At 32.7% G+C, this 16,064-nt stretch overlaps 2 protein-coding genes across 3 annotated transcripts in view; one reads left to right on the top strand and one right to left on the bottom strand.

The window, feature by feature from the left end:
- Positions 1-630: 630 nt before the first annotated feature.
- Positions 631-9,469, bottom strand: LOC140432879 (uncharacterized). 2 transcript variants are annotated; one of them, XM_072521030.1, is made up of 7 exons: positions 9,315-9,469; positions 8,655-9,259; positions 7,175-7,562; positions 3,711-3,950; positions 1,730-1,926; positions 1,098-1,233; positions 631-826 (listed from the first exon to the last, which is right to left on the bottom strand). In XM_072521030.1, exons 2-7 carry the CDS (start codon positions 9,249-9,251, stop codon positions 768-770), a joined length of 1,617 nt encoding a protein of 538 aa, XP_072377131.1. In that variant the 5' UTR covers positions 9,252-9,259; positions 9,315-9,469; the 3' UTR covers positions 631-767. The 2 variants fall into 2 exon arrangements, with proteins under 2 accessions (XP_072377131.1, XP_072377133.1); XM_072521032.1 differs by having other exon boundaries at positions 8,655-9,267; positions 9,315-9,432.
- Positions 9,470-10,270: 801 nt separating this feature from the next.
- MTF-1 (Metal response element-binding Transcription Factor-1) overlaps positions 10,271-16,064 on the top strand; it is a 36,763-nt gene continuing 30,969 nt past the window's right edge. The window contains exon 1 of the mRNA XM_072521033.1: positions 10,271-10,807. Coding sequence (XP_072377134.1) covers positions 10,617-10,807 — 191 coding nt within the window. The 5' untranslated portion in view covers positions 10,271-10,616. The remainder of the gene's footprint in view (positions 10,808-16,064) is intronic.

A 16,064-nucleotide genomic window follows, 5' to 3' on the forward strand; every position in this document is an offset into this window, starting at 1 on the left:
AACTAGAACTTTCCTTACCTTTCTCTACCAAAATGTTTTTCTTGTTGCTTTGGATGACAGCTTTTTTTTTGCGTGAAATCACTTTTGTCTCTTGTCTTGCAGTTCCAAGTACATTACTTCTTTTTCTGAGCTTTGTTAATATGGCTCTTGCGTCGCTTTGGGGAAAGACCTGAGAACTTCTGGACTAATCGATCATTGACTGATGATAAAGAGATATAGAATCGGCTGTTAAAGACTCTATGAACCGAGATAATGGCTGGGAATCAATTCTTACAGCTGACTGTACCTCCGTAGATACAGAAGCTGGCGGTTGATTTATTATGCTGAATTAGTCTATGTGACAAAACTGAGCAAAACCAGAGTCCTTAAAACAATTCCTGGGTTAGGAAAATCTCGTGTTTGGAACCCATTTGAATGTTGTTGGGAGTTAACGTTAGTGGTTCAAACTATTCCTCGGATATCATAAATTGATATGGCTTTGCCAAGATTATTACTACAGTCAAAAAGACGAAAATTCTGTATTCCAGTGCACTATCAATTAACACTAAGACAAAATTCTGGAAAATAAAAATAGCGAGACACAGTCGAAAAATGTAAGATTTGAAACGTTTATAAGTTGAATAAAAACCATTTTAAAACTATTTCTTTATTCTCAATGTCAAACACACATAACTTAATGCATTACACAATGAATATTTGTACCAAGGCACCTCAAAACTAAACATAATTAAAATACATAATGTAAAAAAAGATCTTAATGTTCTAATTTAGAAGTACAATCTGGCGTCGATCATCCTTCCGTCAATTCTAGCTTTATCAAGATTTTCTAAGTATTTCGTTAAGGAAAATTCATTAAATGCTTAAAATACAAATTGCATAAATTTTAAATTTCAGTATTCTTAGAACATCTTTTGTTGGAACTACTATTTCCTTGAAATTAAAACACCCAAAGTCAATTTTCTGATGAATTTTTTACCTTTTTATCCTGTTGGAAATGTCCAACAGTCAAATATTTGCGTAACATTCGCCAATGTACCATGATCGTTTTTAATATAATTGAATAGCTGTAAGAGAAATTTTAGATTAAAAAAGGATACTGATAGCTTTTTCGGCTTGCCAATCTGATGCGTAAGTCAACAGCACTGAGCCTTGTCCTTTTGTGTCAAATCCTTGCACGTCACCAAATTCTTGGCATTTTTCATTCAGTAGGTTGTAACTTAATGTAGAGGGCAGCTAAAATTAATTAAAAAATTACAAATGTGTATAAACATCAAAGGTAACTCATAGGAATCAACAGGAATATGATAAATAAAAAACTACCTGATCTGAAGAAAGTTAGTTTTACTGAAAATGCAAGCAAAATAGACTAGAAAATATCATCAATCCCGTAGACCAAAATGTTTTGTACATGTACACCAAACGTTAATTATAGTGTAAATTTAACAGAAATTAAAAATGAAAACAGTTTTGAAGACTGAAATAAAATAGATAATACCAAAGTAAATAGAACAATACTAGAAACACAACCTGATAACAGTTTGGACATTTCATGAGAATGGCCATTCATGAGAATGATAAAAAAAGGCCAAAGAAAATTACTAACATATTCCGAAAGGCGTTAAGAAAAGAGGAATACTTCCGCCACCTTGTGACGAAAAAAAGTGAATTTCACTATACAGGAGAGCTATTGGAGATGTAGGAAAAGCAGGATGCTGTATGAAATACTTACATTTGAAATTAAAACTTTTTTGGAGAAAGCCTTGTTTGTATTATCAACAAATGATAATCTGTCACTGGTGTAAGTGGAAATGTTGCCGGAATTTTGGAAACCTCTGCCTGACAGACTATTTGAGCTGTTAAAACCATCGTTATTTCCGTTTCCGAAATTTCCCCCACCAAAGCTATTTCCTCCACTTGGGTAATCATCTAAAACAAAATGTTTAATGTTATGTATCTAGCATATATATCGACTGAAAAATATTTCACCTGTTCTGTTAGCTCAGCATCTTTGACCAAAAACAAAAGTTCAATGTCACAGCCAAAACAAAATAGAAGGAACTTTCACTTAAAAAACCAAAATCCAACAGTCCTGCTTGAGATAGAAAACAATAAAGTAAAACGTTGTTAATGGCGGGATTAAAAACGTACAGAAAGCACAAAAACTCTATAATAATGAAAATTGATCAAAGCACAGTTGATAATAAATAAAAAACAATGATGATTAGTTTTAAGATTAAAATAATGTTGATGAATATCCAAGAATTCGCTAAGAAAATCTAACCAAAAATAAAAATTACAAACGAATTAAGAACTGAAAATTTCGAGGAAATCTAGATGAATAATAATGTATGTAAACGAAAACTTTAAATCAAGCACATTGAGGTATTTCTAACATACTAATCGATATTCACCAGCTAAATCATACCAACGATGATAAAGAATACGAAATTAAAAAGGCAAGAAGATTTACAACAATTAGACATAAATAGTGTTCATTTCAAAATTGGAACCCTAATTTTTATGGATGCAGATAAAATATTTTAATATTTAAAAAAATTTATAAATTCTAATGCCTTTTCCACCACTTGAAAATACAAATTTTGTTTTCATATACTTTTTTAGACAAAAATTTATTGTGGATATGTATATTCTTCTGCTAATAAATATAATGTTAATGGTTTTCAGTCCTGAGGTAGGTATCATTGCATAAAATATGTTTTGGTGCTTGTATTTAGATATTCATGGAAAAATAAATTTATTGCTTTTTATTTTCACCTTTGCTTCATCCTACGCAAATTCAATTTATGATTGGCAAAACAATTTTGTGAATTTGTTTTATATTTTCCAGGTCAACTGCCTAATTTAGAGAACCAGAGTGTTTAATATCTCAGCCTTTATCATTATTTCAAATTAAGTTGAGTATGATTATCATGTATGAAGCTTTTCTATAAAGCAGCAAGCAAGTTGTAAGAGGTGTTTGTGATAAATATCCACAGCAGCAGAAACTTATAATTAACGAAAAACTTTAATACCTAATCCAATTCTAATGGTTGAACTACACGCCTATCAAACTCTTGTTGATATCCTCAGGAGCTAGTGGATCAAATTTACTGGATTATTTTGTGTACTAAGAGGAATGAAATTTATTAGGAACACTTTCATGAACTGCAGTATGAATGACCAGACAGCTAAGACTTAAAAATCAATTTATTCCATAAAATTAGAAACATACATTACAGTTAAGATTAAGATAATATTATTTTCTTCTCAGTAGCTTATCACTTCCAGTCTGAAAATAAAGAAAATCTAAACTAGCAAAAACAAACAAGATCTTGATTGATATTAAAAGCTTCTAGTAATTTAAACAGGTCAAGAAAAAAAGAACAGACAAAAAAATAAATTGCTACAGCTGTGACCAAATAGCCATAATACTCAACAAAAATGTTATAAAATAATTTTTTTAACAAGTTATCAAATCAAAAAAAGTGGCACAAGGGATCGGAACTAGCAAAAAAAGACGGTAAGATAAATTGAATATTTAAATTTTCGATTAAGAGCTGGAAATATTTATCAACATGATACTTTAAGAATGTGCCCAATAAGAAAAGTTTTACTGTATTATATTTTGATATTGACTGGGATTAAATACTGAATAAAGTGTCTAGATTTCATTATTTATACCTCTTATTAAAAATAACAAAAATACTCACCTCCTCCACCTCTGTGATAAGAATTTCCAGATCCCAAGTTCGAAGACTGTGAGTTATAGTTTGAAGGCTGTGAGTTGAAATTTGAACTCGAATTATTACCAAAGGGTTGTGGGTTGCCCCCTCCTCCTCCTCCTCCACCAAGTGAGCTTGAAACCAATGAGCTGAGATCGTTAGATCCTAAGTTGTTTCCCAATAGACTACCAAGGTTGGCAGACTGAAGAGCATTAAGAGCGCTCAAACCTATATGAAAAAATAAATCAAACTCATGTTCCAGATAACATTGACCATATTATTAACCTTTATTAATCTGGGTGAGGTGCAATTCTGCCATAGTGGATCAATTTTTTACTGAAACGACATATAGGTTTGTTTTGGAAACAAAAGAAATGAATATAAAAATCTTTTTTTGCAAAAACCGCAAGCTTAGTCTCTTCTAACATACCTTTGACAAGATCATAACTGCACTGTTCAGTATTAAGTAAACTCCTGTCATCAGCCCTTGAATTTTTATGGCTATAAAGGCAGAACTAAAACTATTTCAAGATAAAAGTAAGACTATCTGTGAGATGACCTACAATTATATATTGTGTAAATATTTGAAGAAAGGGAACCAAACTTCCATATCACATATTTATCTATATTTTGTATCAAGCGACCATCTGAAAACATTTTCTACAGTCTAGTTAATCTTCTAATCCAAAAACATTCTAATGAGTGCCATAGTAAAAACAAATATCTATAAACCATTCGTACCATTAAAATTTGAAAGCATTAAAATCTATCCGAGCTAAGCATGTGACTGCAGAATGTTTTAAAGTACTAACACCAAAACTGAAAGACAAAACCCAGGAATCTATGAAAAACCCCTCTTCATGCAGTATCACAGTTGTTAATATTGCAGCAAAAACAAAATGGAGATATTGTTTGTATTTTATTATTATTAATTTCACAAAATAGATAACCTAATTAAATAAAAATTTATGAAAAATTCAAATCATAACCTAGTATGCTGCCAAGCTTCTCACCCAGATTTGTGAAGGTTAAAATTTAGCAATCAAAAACTTTTATACTTGAAATTACACTATAAAAGACCAAAATATTTGTAGTATTTGTGATTCCTTACATATACCTTATATAATTTTAAATCAGACCACAAAACAGATGATTTTTTTCAAAATATGCCCAATTTTTATGCATAAAAAAATGAAAACTTCAAAACAAAACATCAAACTAAGACTCTTGATAAAAACAAAATGCATTGGAATTCTCTCTTTTTTTATATAAAATTATACATCTTTTTTATACATTAATAATAATAGACTGTATACTACACAAAATGCAAAACCAGACTACCATTTTCTACACAAGCTTCCCCTAATAACACATCACATTAGCTGAAAACAATTAAGACTTCACTGATTAAAAAAAAAATTACTTCATCTTTATATAGCATCTTTATTTAATTAAGCGGTTCCTAAAGTGTGTGAGTTATCATCTAAATCGATGCCATTATATGGAAAATTTGCAGGATCTCAGTGGCCAGATCACATCACCTACAGATGACCACATCCTCAAATCTTCGAAGCCAATATATCATCAAATTCAAGCCAAAAAAGTTTGAAATCATCAACCTATATGCATTGAATGCTCTTCAATCTCATCTAGATTGATATCTGAAAGGGCCTCATTACTGAAGATGTTTTGAAGCCTGTGAAAGGCTGAGTTTTTGTGAGCAAGGTGAAATTGATTGCCTCAGATTTTCCTACATCCTTATGGACAGTGGTGAGGTTTTTGGCAGACCTTATATTTCATCTACATGCATGTGTTGGTTTATTTATTGAGCCAGTTAATTCTAATACACCAACCACACTACAAATAGTCTTTTCGGTATGACAATTATGGAGACCATTTTGATGAACCAATTTATCATTTTCACATGTTGTATGCTATATAAATCAATGATGATTTGGTAAAACAGTGAGTAAAAGACAAAGTTGACTTTCAATAATATGGCATTACCAACTGTCAAGGTTTAAAAATCCCTATACTTATGTAACTATCTATAACTGTTCTAACATCAAATGCAAAGTCCAGATGCTCATTTCAACTAAAATATCCATTTTTAAATGTTTAGAAGTACAGGTATTGTATACAGACTATTACCCCATAAATTTTAATCAAAGATTTTTAAACGATTTGACCAAAACAAGTAGAAAACTTAGCAAAACTATTGAAAAGGCTAGTCAGTTGGTAATGGGACTCCTGAGGAGAATGTATTCTTTAAAAGAAAATGTTAATATGTTTTTTGTTAATTTACATATATAAATAAAACCTAAATTGCTGATCTTAAGAGGGAAAAATACATTTTTAACATTAACATTGATAAAATATAATAAACCAACATTTTTTTTATAAAAAATGTTGATACCACTTGCAATAATGGGTAATATAACACAGCAATGATAGTGGCCAACAGATAATTAAAGTGTGCAAATGGAAGAATTATTGTAGAAATTGAGCATTAACTTGAATTATATTTAAAATAGCATACCAGCGGGCCAAACTTGTTCAACATGTAGTCATCAACAAAGTAAGTTGTTTTGTTATTAAGTTAAAAATGTTGAGTTACTTGGTTGACAACAACATGTATCTTCTAGTTTAAAAAAATCTTAATTGGCTGGACCAGATGGAGTAAATGTGAAATCCTTGAGCTCTTGATCAATACACGCTTTTACAAATTATTTTACATATAAAACACAGGGAAACAGTAACATATGGGCTAAAATCAGTCACTGTGAGCAATGTCTAAAGGTAATACATCAGCAAATCTATAAAACAATATTAAAGAATAAGTGTTTTTGATTGAAAAAAAAAATTACTAAAAGTCTGTGAGACATGTTACATTCTGTCTCTACTTTTGTTCATGGAAAAAATATTTTAGCTTGCACAACAAAGTGACGAGTATAAAAATAAATGATTTTTCCTATTAATAATCTCAAGAAAAGCTGATAATACGGCTATAACAGCAAAAAATATGGAGAAACAAAGAGATAGTGAATATTTTTAATGAGTGGGAGATCTCTGAATAATATGGACGCTTTCAAAATGCAGTGTCTTAAAATGTTGCTCACAAAATATTGAGATAAATAGAGATTTTTCAAATTATACAAAAATGTATTATTTTATCTCTACATTTGTGTCTATACTGTACAAAGCCTAAAACTATTAAAAATACCACTGTTTACCATAATCACTCAAAGTAGGTACAATTTTAAAGTCCCCTCTTGTTGCATATGTATATATTTTCTTCCAAAAAATACATGTTTCCATTATGAACAAACTACCCTTTGCTTTCTTACAAACTATATTTAACTCTTTCTATTTTCCTAACAAAACATCTATTTTGTAAACTACCAAATAGAAATTACCCACCGCATTAAACAAAATTATTAAGACTTACATACCTGTCAAACTACTCAATTGTTGCAAAGTATTATTTGGAACTGCTCCCAAAATTCCATTAGTTGATGAATTAGACTGATTAGCAAGATTATGAGCGACACACTTCAAAGGCTCTCCATTGGGCCCTAGACCCATTCCGATGGACCTTAAACCCTCAGGCAATTTGATATTATCATTTGCCCTATCCATTCTCACTGCCAATGTACGATCAAAGAAAGATTGATGATTGAACATTGAAATGGCCTGTACAGCCTCAACCGGGTGATCATACTCAATAACAGCAAAACCTCTAATACGACCATCTTTGTCAAGAGGAAGATCAATATTTACTATTCTACCTGCCAATTTAAAGGCATCTCGCAACTTTTTCTCATCAACATTGTATTCAAGCTGTGGAATAAATCACAAGGGTTAAAAATATACTTGATATAACTTACAAGACTTTCTTTTAGTGTTTCAAAATGTTTAATGGGCAGTATTAATGACAAAAACAACCTCAACAAATTTTCAGACACCACAATTTATGACAATACTGATGAAAACAACCTTATATTACAACCCAAGTCAAAATTTTGCATTCATTATACCACTGAACATTATTACATTTCTACATAGGTTGGATATAAAATATTGCCCCAACATAGACCACCTATGTCCTCAACAGACCTCACTATGCTCAGAGATGATTATACAAAGACTAAGACTATAATTTTTCTGATTATATCAAAGGGTTTAGGACATCGAGCAAATGTTGTATAGAGCACAAACATTGTATCATAAAAAAAAATTTTAGAGCTTTTATCATAACTTACATATTACACATTATGCTTTTGACTTGGGATATACTATTTATCTCTAGACCCATTTTGAAACACTGAAGTAATCAATCATCTGCATTAGCAACAATGACAACTAGGACATTTTATTAGAAGAAATTTTTAACAGGTGTACCTTTTAAAAAGTTAGGAAGTCAGGACCAGAACCTCTAAGCACTAGACGAGACATTCCAATTTTTTTTTAAACCTTACATAGACAAACAAAAATTCAGTCATCAGAAAATTAAGAAAATCTAAATTTTTTTATTTCTTATATATTTTCGAAGCCTTTTGTCTTTGGCACATAAGATGGAACTCATACATTTTCTTATTTTGGATCAATTATTTTCTCCAACTGTGACTTTCCAACTCATTTCCAGCATATTCCATGCTCCAATAATAATCTAAATGACATATCTGTGCCATTTTTTATAACTCTTTCAAAAGAAAAATAATTATTTTATCTCATTTTAATGACCTTATTCCAAATAAATGTTTAACTTTAATAACACATTAGAGGTCCTGTTGTGTATTCCTCAGATGTGATTTGGTAACTCTTAATCAAATTCAAACACCAGAGAAAAGAAATGTTAATATTCCTTAATATAATCATTATTTAATAATACAGATGTTTATCAGAACTTTAACTGAAGAATATTATACTTACATTAGCAATAAAAATCCTATTAACAAGGGGCGGGTCAATTTTCAAGGATTCAAGGAACTGAGGACTCAAACCATAGGTGTTGCCCCAATTTCCATCATTATTACTGCTGAAAGAGTTATTGTTGGCGAAACTAATTCCGCCACCACCGCCGCCACTACCACCAAAGGATCTCTCTGGAGGCCTTCTTGAAGTGCCAGATAGTATAGCTCCAGATCTGTCCCTAGTGACGCCGGAATCATCCCTAACAACTAACTTTCTACCATTAACTTCATATCGCTGCATTTTTTCCAGACATTTGTTAACCGAACTTTGATCAGCGAATTCGACGATGCCGGTTCCTCTAGATTTGTTTGCATCATCGAAAAATAGTTCCACAAAGGAAACATCACCCACCTCATTTCTGAAGATGTCTTTCACATCTTGCCAACGATATTCGTATGGAATGTTCGATACAAACACTCTAGTTTGGGAGGGTTTAGCGCTCCTTTGCTCTCTGGCGTTACCCCGGTCTCGGCTGCGGTCCCTGAAGCTATCTTCCCGTGGTCTTTTTTCGCGCCTTCCACGATCGTTGTTAGTACGGTCTTCCATATCGGTCATACTAAAATCTTTTAACCTTCCTCAATCAATTAATGTAATTAAATAAGTGAATTTAAGGCTTACCTTTGGACAAATTCTAAATCGGGATCAAAAGAGCAACCGGCGTCTATTCGCGTCGTCAGCACACACCAAAATGGCTGCGCCCCACCGTTTCTTTGTGATTGTGACGTGTCTCCTTTTCCGGTTTAGAGTATCCGGTCACATCAATTATTTTTTTTAAGTCTCATGAAGTTAGCTGTAAATTTACACCCAACTATGACGTCACATTCTGAAAAATAATTTTTATTATGTTTATTTTTATTTCACTACACTTCTTTCAACAATAGGTCCAAAAAATTCAGACAGACTTATCCATTAGATTTATTAATTTATTATTTATATTACTTTAACGATGAAAAATTGTTGTATGTAAATGTTGTTGCAAATGTTTAGGTCTTCGCATATACACAAAGGATTTTAAGCTTTGTATACAAGATGGGACTTGTTGTACTTTGAGCTTATACACTCCTTATTACTCTACCTTTTATGCCTCTAAGGCCCTTCGCCAATCAAAAGAGAGGACATAGCCAACTATGATGAAAAACTATCTACATTTATGAATCAGAAAAGCAGAGTGGACACTTGGACAGTGTCATAACAGAGAACTAACGAACACACTGGTCATATTAGCAAAGAATAAAGACGCTAAGCGTCTATATTCTTTGATATCAGTATCACGTTCTGTCTTATTTTTAAATTAACGTTTTTCCTGTGATTTATATTATTCTACATAGTCCAAGGTGGTCCAACAGAAAGCGGTACTGTAGACTAGTGCGAAGCTTCATACTATGTTTTCTGTTTATTTAATAAAGTCAAAATATCATCAAAAATGTTAAAATAAAAAAATTAAAATGTTTAAATAATTAGTCAGAGAACACCAATTAAATCATAGGAGATTAAATAGTCATGAAGTTAGGAGAAATTCACGACTAAAGGAAAGGTTAGGTCGTTTATGAATGGGCATCCAGCCATCCAGTCACATGGGTGGGTGATAATGGGAAAATAAGGGTCAAAGGTTTCCTTTGAAAACAATATTATTATTTAAACAAATAAAACATCCACATATGTAAGCTAAAAAGAGATAGATAATTAGTAGACGAATTTTTAAAAACTTATCACGCCTGTAAGTGGAGAAGTACAAATGTACCAGTGGTAGTTTTTGAACAGAACTTCTAGATTCTGATTCGAAATTTATTTTTAGAATAGCTAAAAATGGATTTTTGTTGTTTACCTTAATTTTCTCTAGTTCATATTTCTTTTTTTAACATCTTTGTGTCATCGAAATGAAGATTGATTGGTCAAAGAATCCTCATTTATTTCATAATAATGGCAACTTGGATAGGAAAAGTGGAAAATCAAGTTAAAATTGAACAATTTGATAATATTGTACTTACACATGACTTACAGCTCGAGGACTGTCTTTCCGAAAGTTTAGATTTTAAATTCAATAATGTCTACTCAGATTCAGATATTTCTGATGTACACACAGACAAGGAAAATGATAACCAGGAAAATGGGTAAGTTGAAAAGTTAGAACAATTGAATTAGAAGTTGAAAACAATTTTTTAGATAGTTTCTTATTTTATAACCATCTAAAGACATCTACTGTTGTAGCACTATTGTTAAATTTTCTAACCTGTGGCTTTTATTTATTCAAATATTAATCTTTTTAGTTTGTTCAATATCTCATCCTGGATTTTTGAACTAAAACGTCAGATTTTTTATCCTTAATATGTCCTATCACCATGTATATTGTATTATTTTTCTTTCTTTGTTATGTTCTTTGTAATAACACATTACTCAGGAATTATATTTATATTATGTTTGGAAATTTCTTGACTTGGTTTATTTTATGTTTAATGCCTGTCATTCCTCTTTCTCTTGAGACAATTCTATCATCCTTCTTGAATTCATTCCTTGCATCATTTGTTGTAATATACGTACTACCTTTTTGTATTAACAGGCCACACAGATTCTATGCTTCCTGCCAGACCAAGAAACTTAGAAGAACAAGAAGTTGTGGACATGTTTTTTTATTTGGTAAATGTTTATTCTTTTTCAAAAACTTTTTCTTGACCCATGCAGTGGATGTCCATATCTCTTCACACAATTTTTTGGTTCTTGCAGTATAATTGCAGGGTTTTGATGTAATTTAAAGCTGTTTTGTATATGGACCACACTAATTTCCTTCACCGTTTGTATTTGTATTATATACTGTTGATCACTGCATTGAAGAGACAATGACTGATCTATCATCATCAGTTGATGCTACAGCCTTCGTGAGCCCTAGCCTGCCTCAAAATATTCTTCATCTCCTTACTCCAACCACCCTTAAATTGTTATGCACAACATCCAGATATCTGAGTTAAGGTCACCCCCTTCTTCATCTTCTGACTATTTTAGCAGGATTAGTTTCATCCATCCTCATAATGTGGCACATATATCTTAGGCAGTTTATTTTGTTAGTTTTCAAGATATCTGGACTGGTGCTATATAATTTCTGGCAATGATTTTTTTTTTAAGGGCCATGTTCCATTTTCATTAAACTCCCTTGGTGGTTGATGGTTTTGTGTGAGTTAAATTATGTTTTTTACATTGAACTTTGCAACCAACAGCTTTTTGGACTTTTTTTATTTTTCTTTCTTAGGGTACCACCCAATTATATATAAAATATTACAAATATAAAATACATTAAACAAGAAAAAATAATAGTATCACATTGGCAAATCAGCTGTATCGAATAATACAAAATATTAAAGTAACAATACTTTTTTTCTTCTTCTTATATCGTTTTGTCCTTTCAGGCCTTGGATAAGGTAATAATACAAAAAATGTAATAAGAAATCACCAATATTATAATAAAAAATTAATTAAAATCCTTTGTAAAAGGTATATATTATACCTTTTACAAAGGATTTTAATATATGGTATACAGCCAAATACAGGAACATAGATTCCTTGTGGAATATTATAATAGTTGATTTGTACCTTGTCAACAGACATTTTCAGAAGTACTTACATACTAATAAATTAAAGTCTATTTTATTCCCATTTTATTGAAACCGGATTGGAAAATTTTGAGATAATCTAGTGAATCTAGAAGGTACATTAAAATCAATTAGGTATAGCAGATTATTGCAATCTATCCTGGAATTGAGTAATTTATGTACAAAATAATACTAGGCTCTCTAAAACTAATAATAAAGGCTATCTAGAATTTGGGTATACAAGACAAAATGCTAATTGGTATGTACTTACTTTTATCACTTGATTCATAAAAAATAGTAATAAAACTAGATTTCTACAAAATTTGACCAAATCCCTAATTTAGGTAGGGCTAAAAGTACATTTAACTTTTATTGTTATTTGATTTCCAAATATTCTGAAAACATTGTTCAAATCTATTAACAATACTGCACCATTGTTAAAGATTGTGTTTCTAAGAGGCGTAGTGTTTGACCAACCATTATTTTTGTGTTTAGTGTGTTTAAAATACATCAAATCGAACAATAATCAAAACAATAAACAGTAATAATATATAAATAACTATATCAGAAAAATGAATACATTGAAAACAAAAATATGGAATCTACAAATTATTTAAAGCTAGTTGAATGCTATGATTAAAACGGGCAAAGTCTCCAAATGTAGCCAGTTAACAGCTTAAAAAGAAGTATTGCATCTGACATTAGACATCTTACGATTTTCCAGATTATTAAACTTAAGTTGTATTAGGATATCTTCATAAGAGTAAGTAATTTAATGGTCTGTTCAATTTATATGTTATAAACCGTAGAAATTTATGCTGAACTTTTTCAGTAGCATTTACATGGATTTGGTAGAACAGAGACCATACATTAGAAACATACTGTAATGTTTAGTTAACCAATGCATTTACACTATTTTTGCCAAATTAATGAATAGATCCCTTGAATTAAACAAAATAAAACCAAGCATATGAACAGCTTTACTAGTAGATACCTGTAAATCAGAGAATACTCCCAAGTTCTTCATCAGATTTACTCTTTTTACTGATGCATTGCAAAGCTAGTAATCAAAGACTATTGGGACTGTAGATCCAGAAAATGTTAATACTAACATCTACCTTTATTCAAACTTATTTCGTTAGCTATTGACCAATTATGAAGAGCAGCTATATACTTATTCAGATTAATACAGTCATTAACACTGTTTACCCTTGCATATAATTTAAGATCATTTTGACACATTTGAGATAGGATAGGATACCATCTAAATTGGAAATCAAGATCCGGCAGAGGATGAAATCACAAGACTACAAGGCTTCCCCAGTTGAAAACGTGCGAAAATCTTGCAAAGGAGTGACTTGGCATAATGCAGTTAAAGAAATGGAAAGACTGAATATAGCTATATAGGAATCAGCAACATCTAGTGGCCCGATTCAGTAAAGATGAAAATTAACAATAGAATAAAATATTATTCAGGAAGTCAAGGCAGTTCACACAGATATGGTAGGGGGAAAATACTTAACAAAAACATTGATGTAGTAAATTTCACCCCATACTCAAACAGAATTATACTCATATGATTAAACCAGAACAAAGCCCAACATAAACATTATACAAGTTTATGCTATAATTGATGTTACAATTATAATGGAATTTTAATACAAAGGTTGGGGAAGAAAAATAGAAGAATGTACATTAGGATACAATCTGGGAAACAGAAACAAAAGGGTTGATAGGCTTATTAAATTTTGCCAAAACAATTTTGTTATAGCGAATACATTGTTTACACTGCCAAAGATAAAACTATATATGTCGAAGTCACCAACAGATCAAGAAGAGATAATTGTAAACAACCAAATAGACGAAATCGTAGGCTTCCACGGCCACAGTCAGAATTATAGTTTTTTCGTCTTCCGGGTTTGGACCGTGTCATTTGTGAGTGACCCAAGTGGGTTCATCTCGACGTTTCGCTACAATTGTATGTAGCTTCTTCAGGAGAACAAAAAAAGAAAAACAAAAGACAGGAAGATGGGTAGTTAGCAACAGTAACTCAGTTACTCAACGCAACCAGAGGCGAATACTAACTACCAAGATGGGCATTTGGTCACAGTAACTCAACTACTTAACGCAGCCAGAGGTGAAAACCAAATGCCAGGACAGGGATTCACGTCCAACAGCTCAGAACACTAATGCGTCGAGAGGCGGGGAGTGAATCCGACGATTACTCCGCTACCGCTCTATTTATAGTCGCGGTGACCTGTCGTGTCGGGACGTATCGGCACACTCCGTGGCGCGAACGTCAAGAAGCGCGCGCTGGCCAATCATGTGGCTGCATCGTGGTAGCGGGACCGGACGGCGGCTCTAGACTGAGATTCCAGATGGGAGACAAGTAGTCCTCTCGATTGATATTATGTGGATTTTTTCGGATCTCTAGAGATTCGCGGATTTTCCTGGAATAAAAGAAGGGGCTCTTAGAAATAATATGGTTTTTTTTTGAACAATATGGAATGACCGGTTTCTTGGCAGTGTTCTGCAACTGCAGAATGGGAGAAAAGACCTGATCGAATGCATCTTTGATGCTCTTGAATCCGAGTTTTGACGGAACGACCAGTTTCGCCAATATACACTTGTCCACATGAACAAGGAATAGAATAGACACCACAGGAAGAAAGGGGCGGTAATGGGTCCTTAGGAGAGGGTAGATATTGTAAGATTTTCTTGGGTGGTCGAAAAGTAGTCCTGATACCTTCTTTGCGAAGAATTTTGCCAATCCTATCAGTGACACTTCGAATATACGGAAGAAAAGCCACAGGAGTATTACCCGAAGATTCTGAATTTGTCGTCCTAGGGTGTAAAGGGGGATGTAGATGTTGGTGTTTAATATTTTGAATTGTGGACTTGGAGTAACCGTTGGCGACAAGGGTTTTTTGCAGATGGCCAAGTTCTTCTCTAAGGTTGTCAGGTTCAGAAATCGAAAGATGGATGAGAGAGTTGATCACAGAATTCTTTTGGGCAGGATGGTGGTGTGATGAAGCATGTAGGTAACGATTCGTGTGAGTCTTTTTTCTATAAACAGAGTGACCCAATCGGCCATTGGGCTTGGAGGTGACTAACACATCGAGAAAGGGAAGGGACCGATTATTTTCTACTTCCATTGTGAATTTTATACTCGGATGTTGTGAGTTAAGATGATCTAGGGATCAAGGGAGAAAGGGTATGTTGACCATGGGGCCAGATGATAAATGTATCATCAACGTAGCGGAACCAGACTTTTGGTTTTAAGGGGTAAGATTCTGGGGCTAAAGACTCAAAGGCTTCCATGAAAATGTCAGCAATGACAGGGGAAAGGGGAGAACCCATTGGTGTTCCAGATATTTGTTTGTAGAAATTGCCTCTAAAAGAAAAATATGTTGAAAGGAGGCATTTTTCCGCAAGATCTGCCAAAACCAAAGACTTGTTATCATTGGTCAAGTGATCTCGCAGAACAACTAGAGAGTCATGTATGGGGATATTGGTAAATAGGGATGATACGTCGAAACTGACGAGAATGTCTTGGGGATCGACCGTGAGGGAGGAGATTAAGGTGATGAAATGTGTGGAATTTCGGACATAAGAAGAGGTACGACCAGTATAGGTCTTAAACTGATTCGACAAGTACTTTGCGAGTTTGTAGGTAGGAGAGTTAATCGTAGTCACAATGGGACGAAGAGGTACGTTGTCTTTATGGATTTTGGGAAGACCGTAAATTCTGGGGCAGATGGAGTTTTTCGGAACTATGGACTTCTTA

This window comes from Diabrotica undecimpunctata, chromosome 1 (genome assembly GCF_040954645.1).
Source record: "Diabrotica undecimpunctata isolate CICGRU chromosome 1, icDiaUnde3, whole genome shotgun sequence".
Taxonomy (NCBI): domain Eukaryota; kingdom Metazoa; phylum Arthropoda; class Insecta; order Coleoptera; family Chrysomelidae; genus Diabrotica; species Diabrotica undecimpunctata.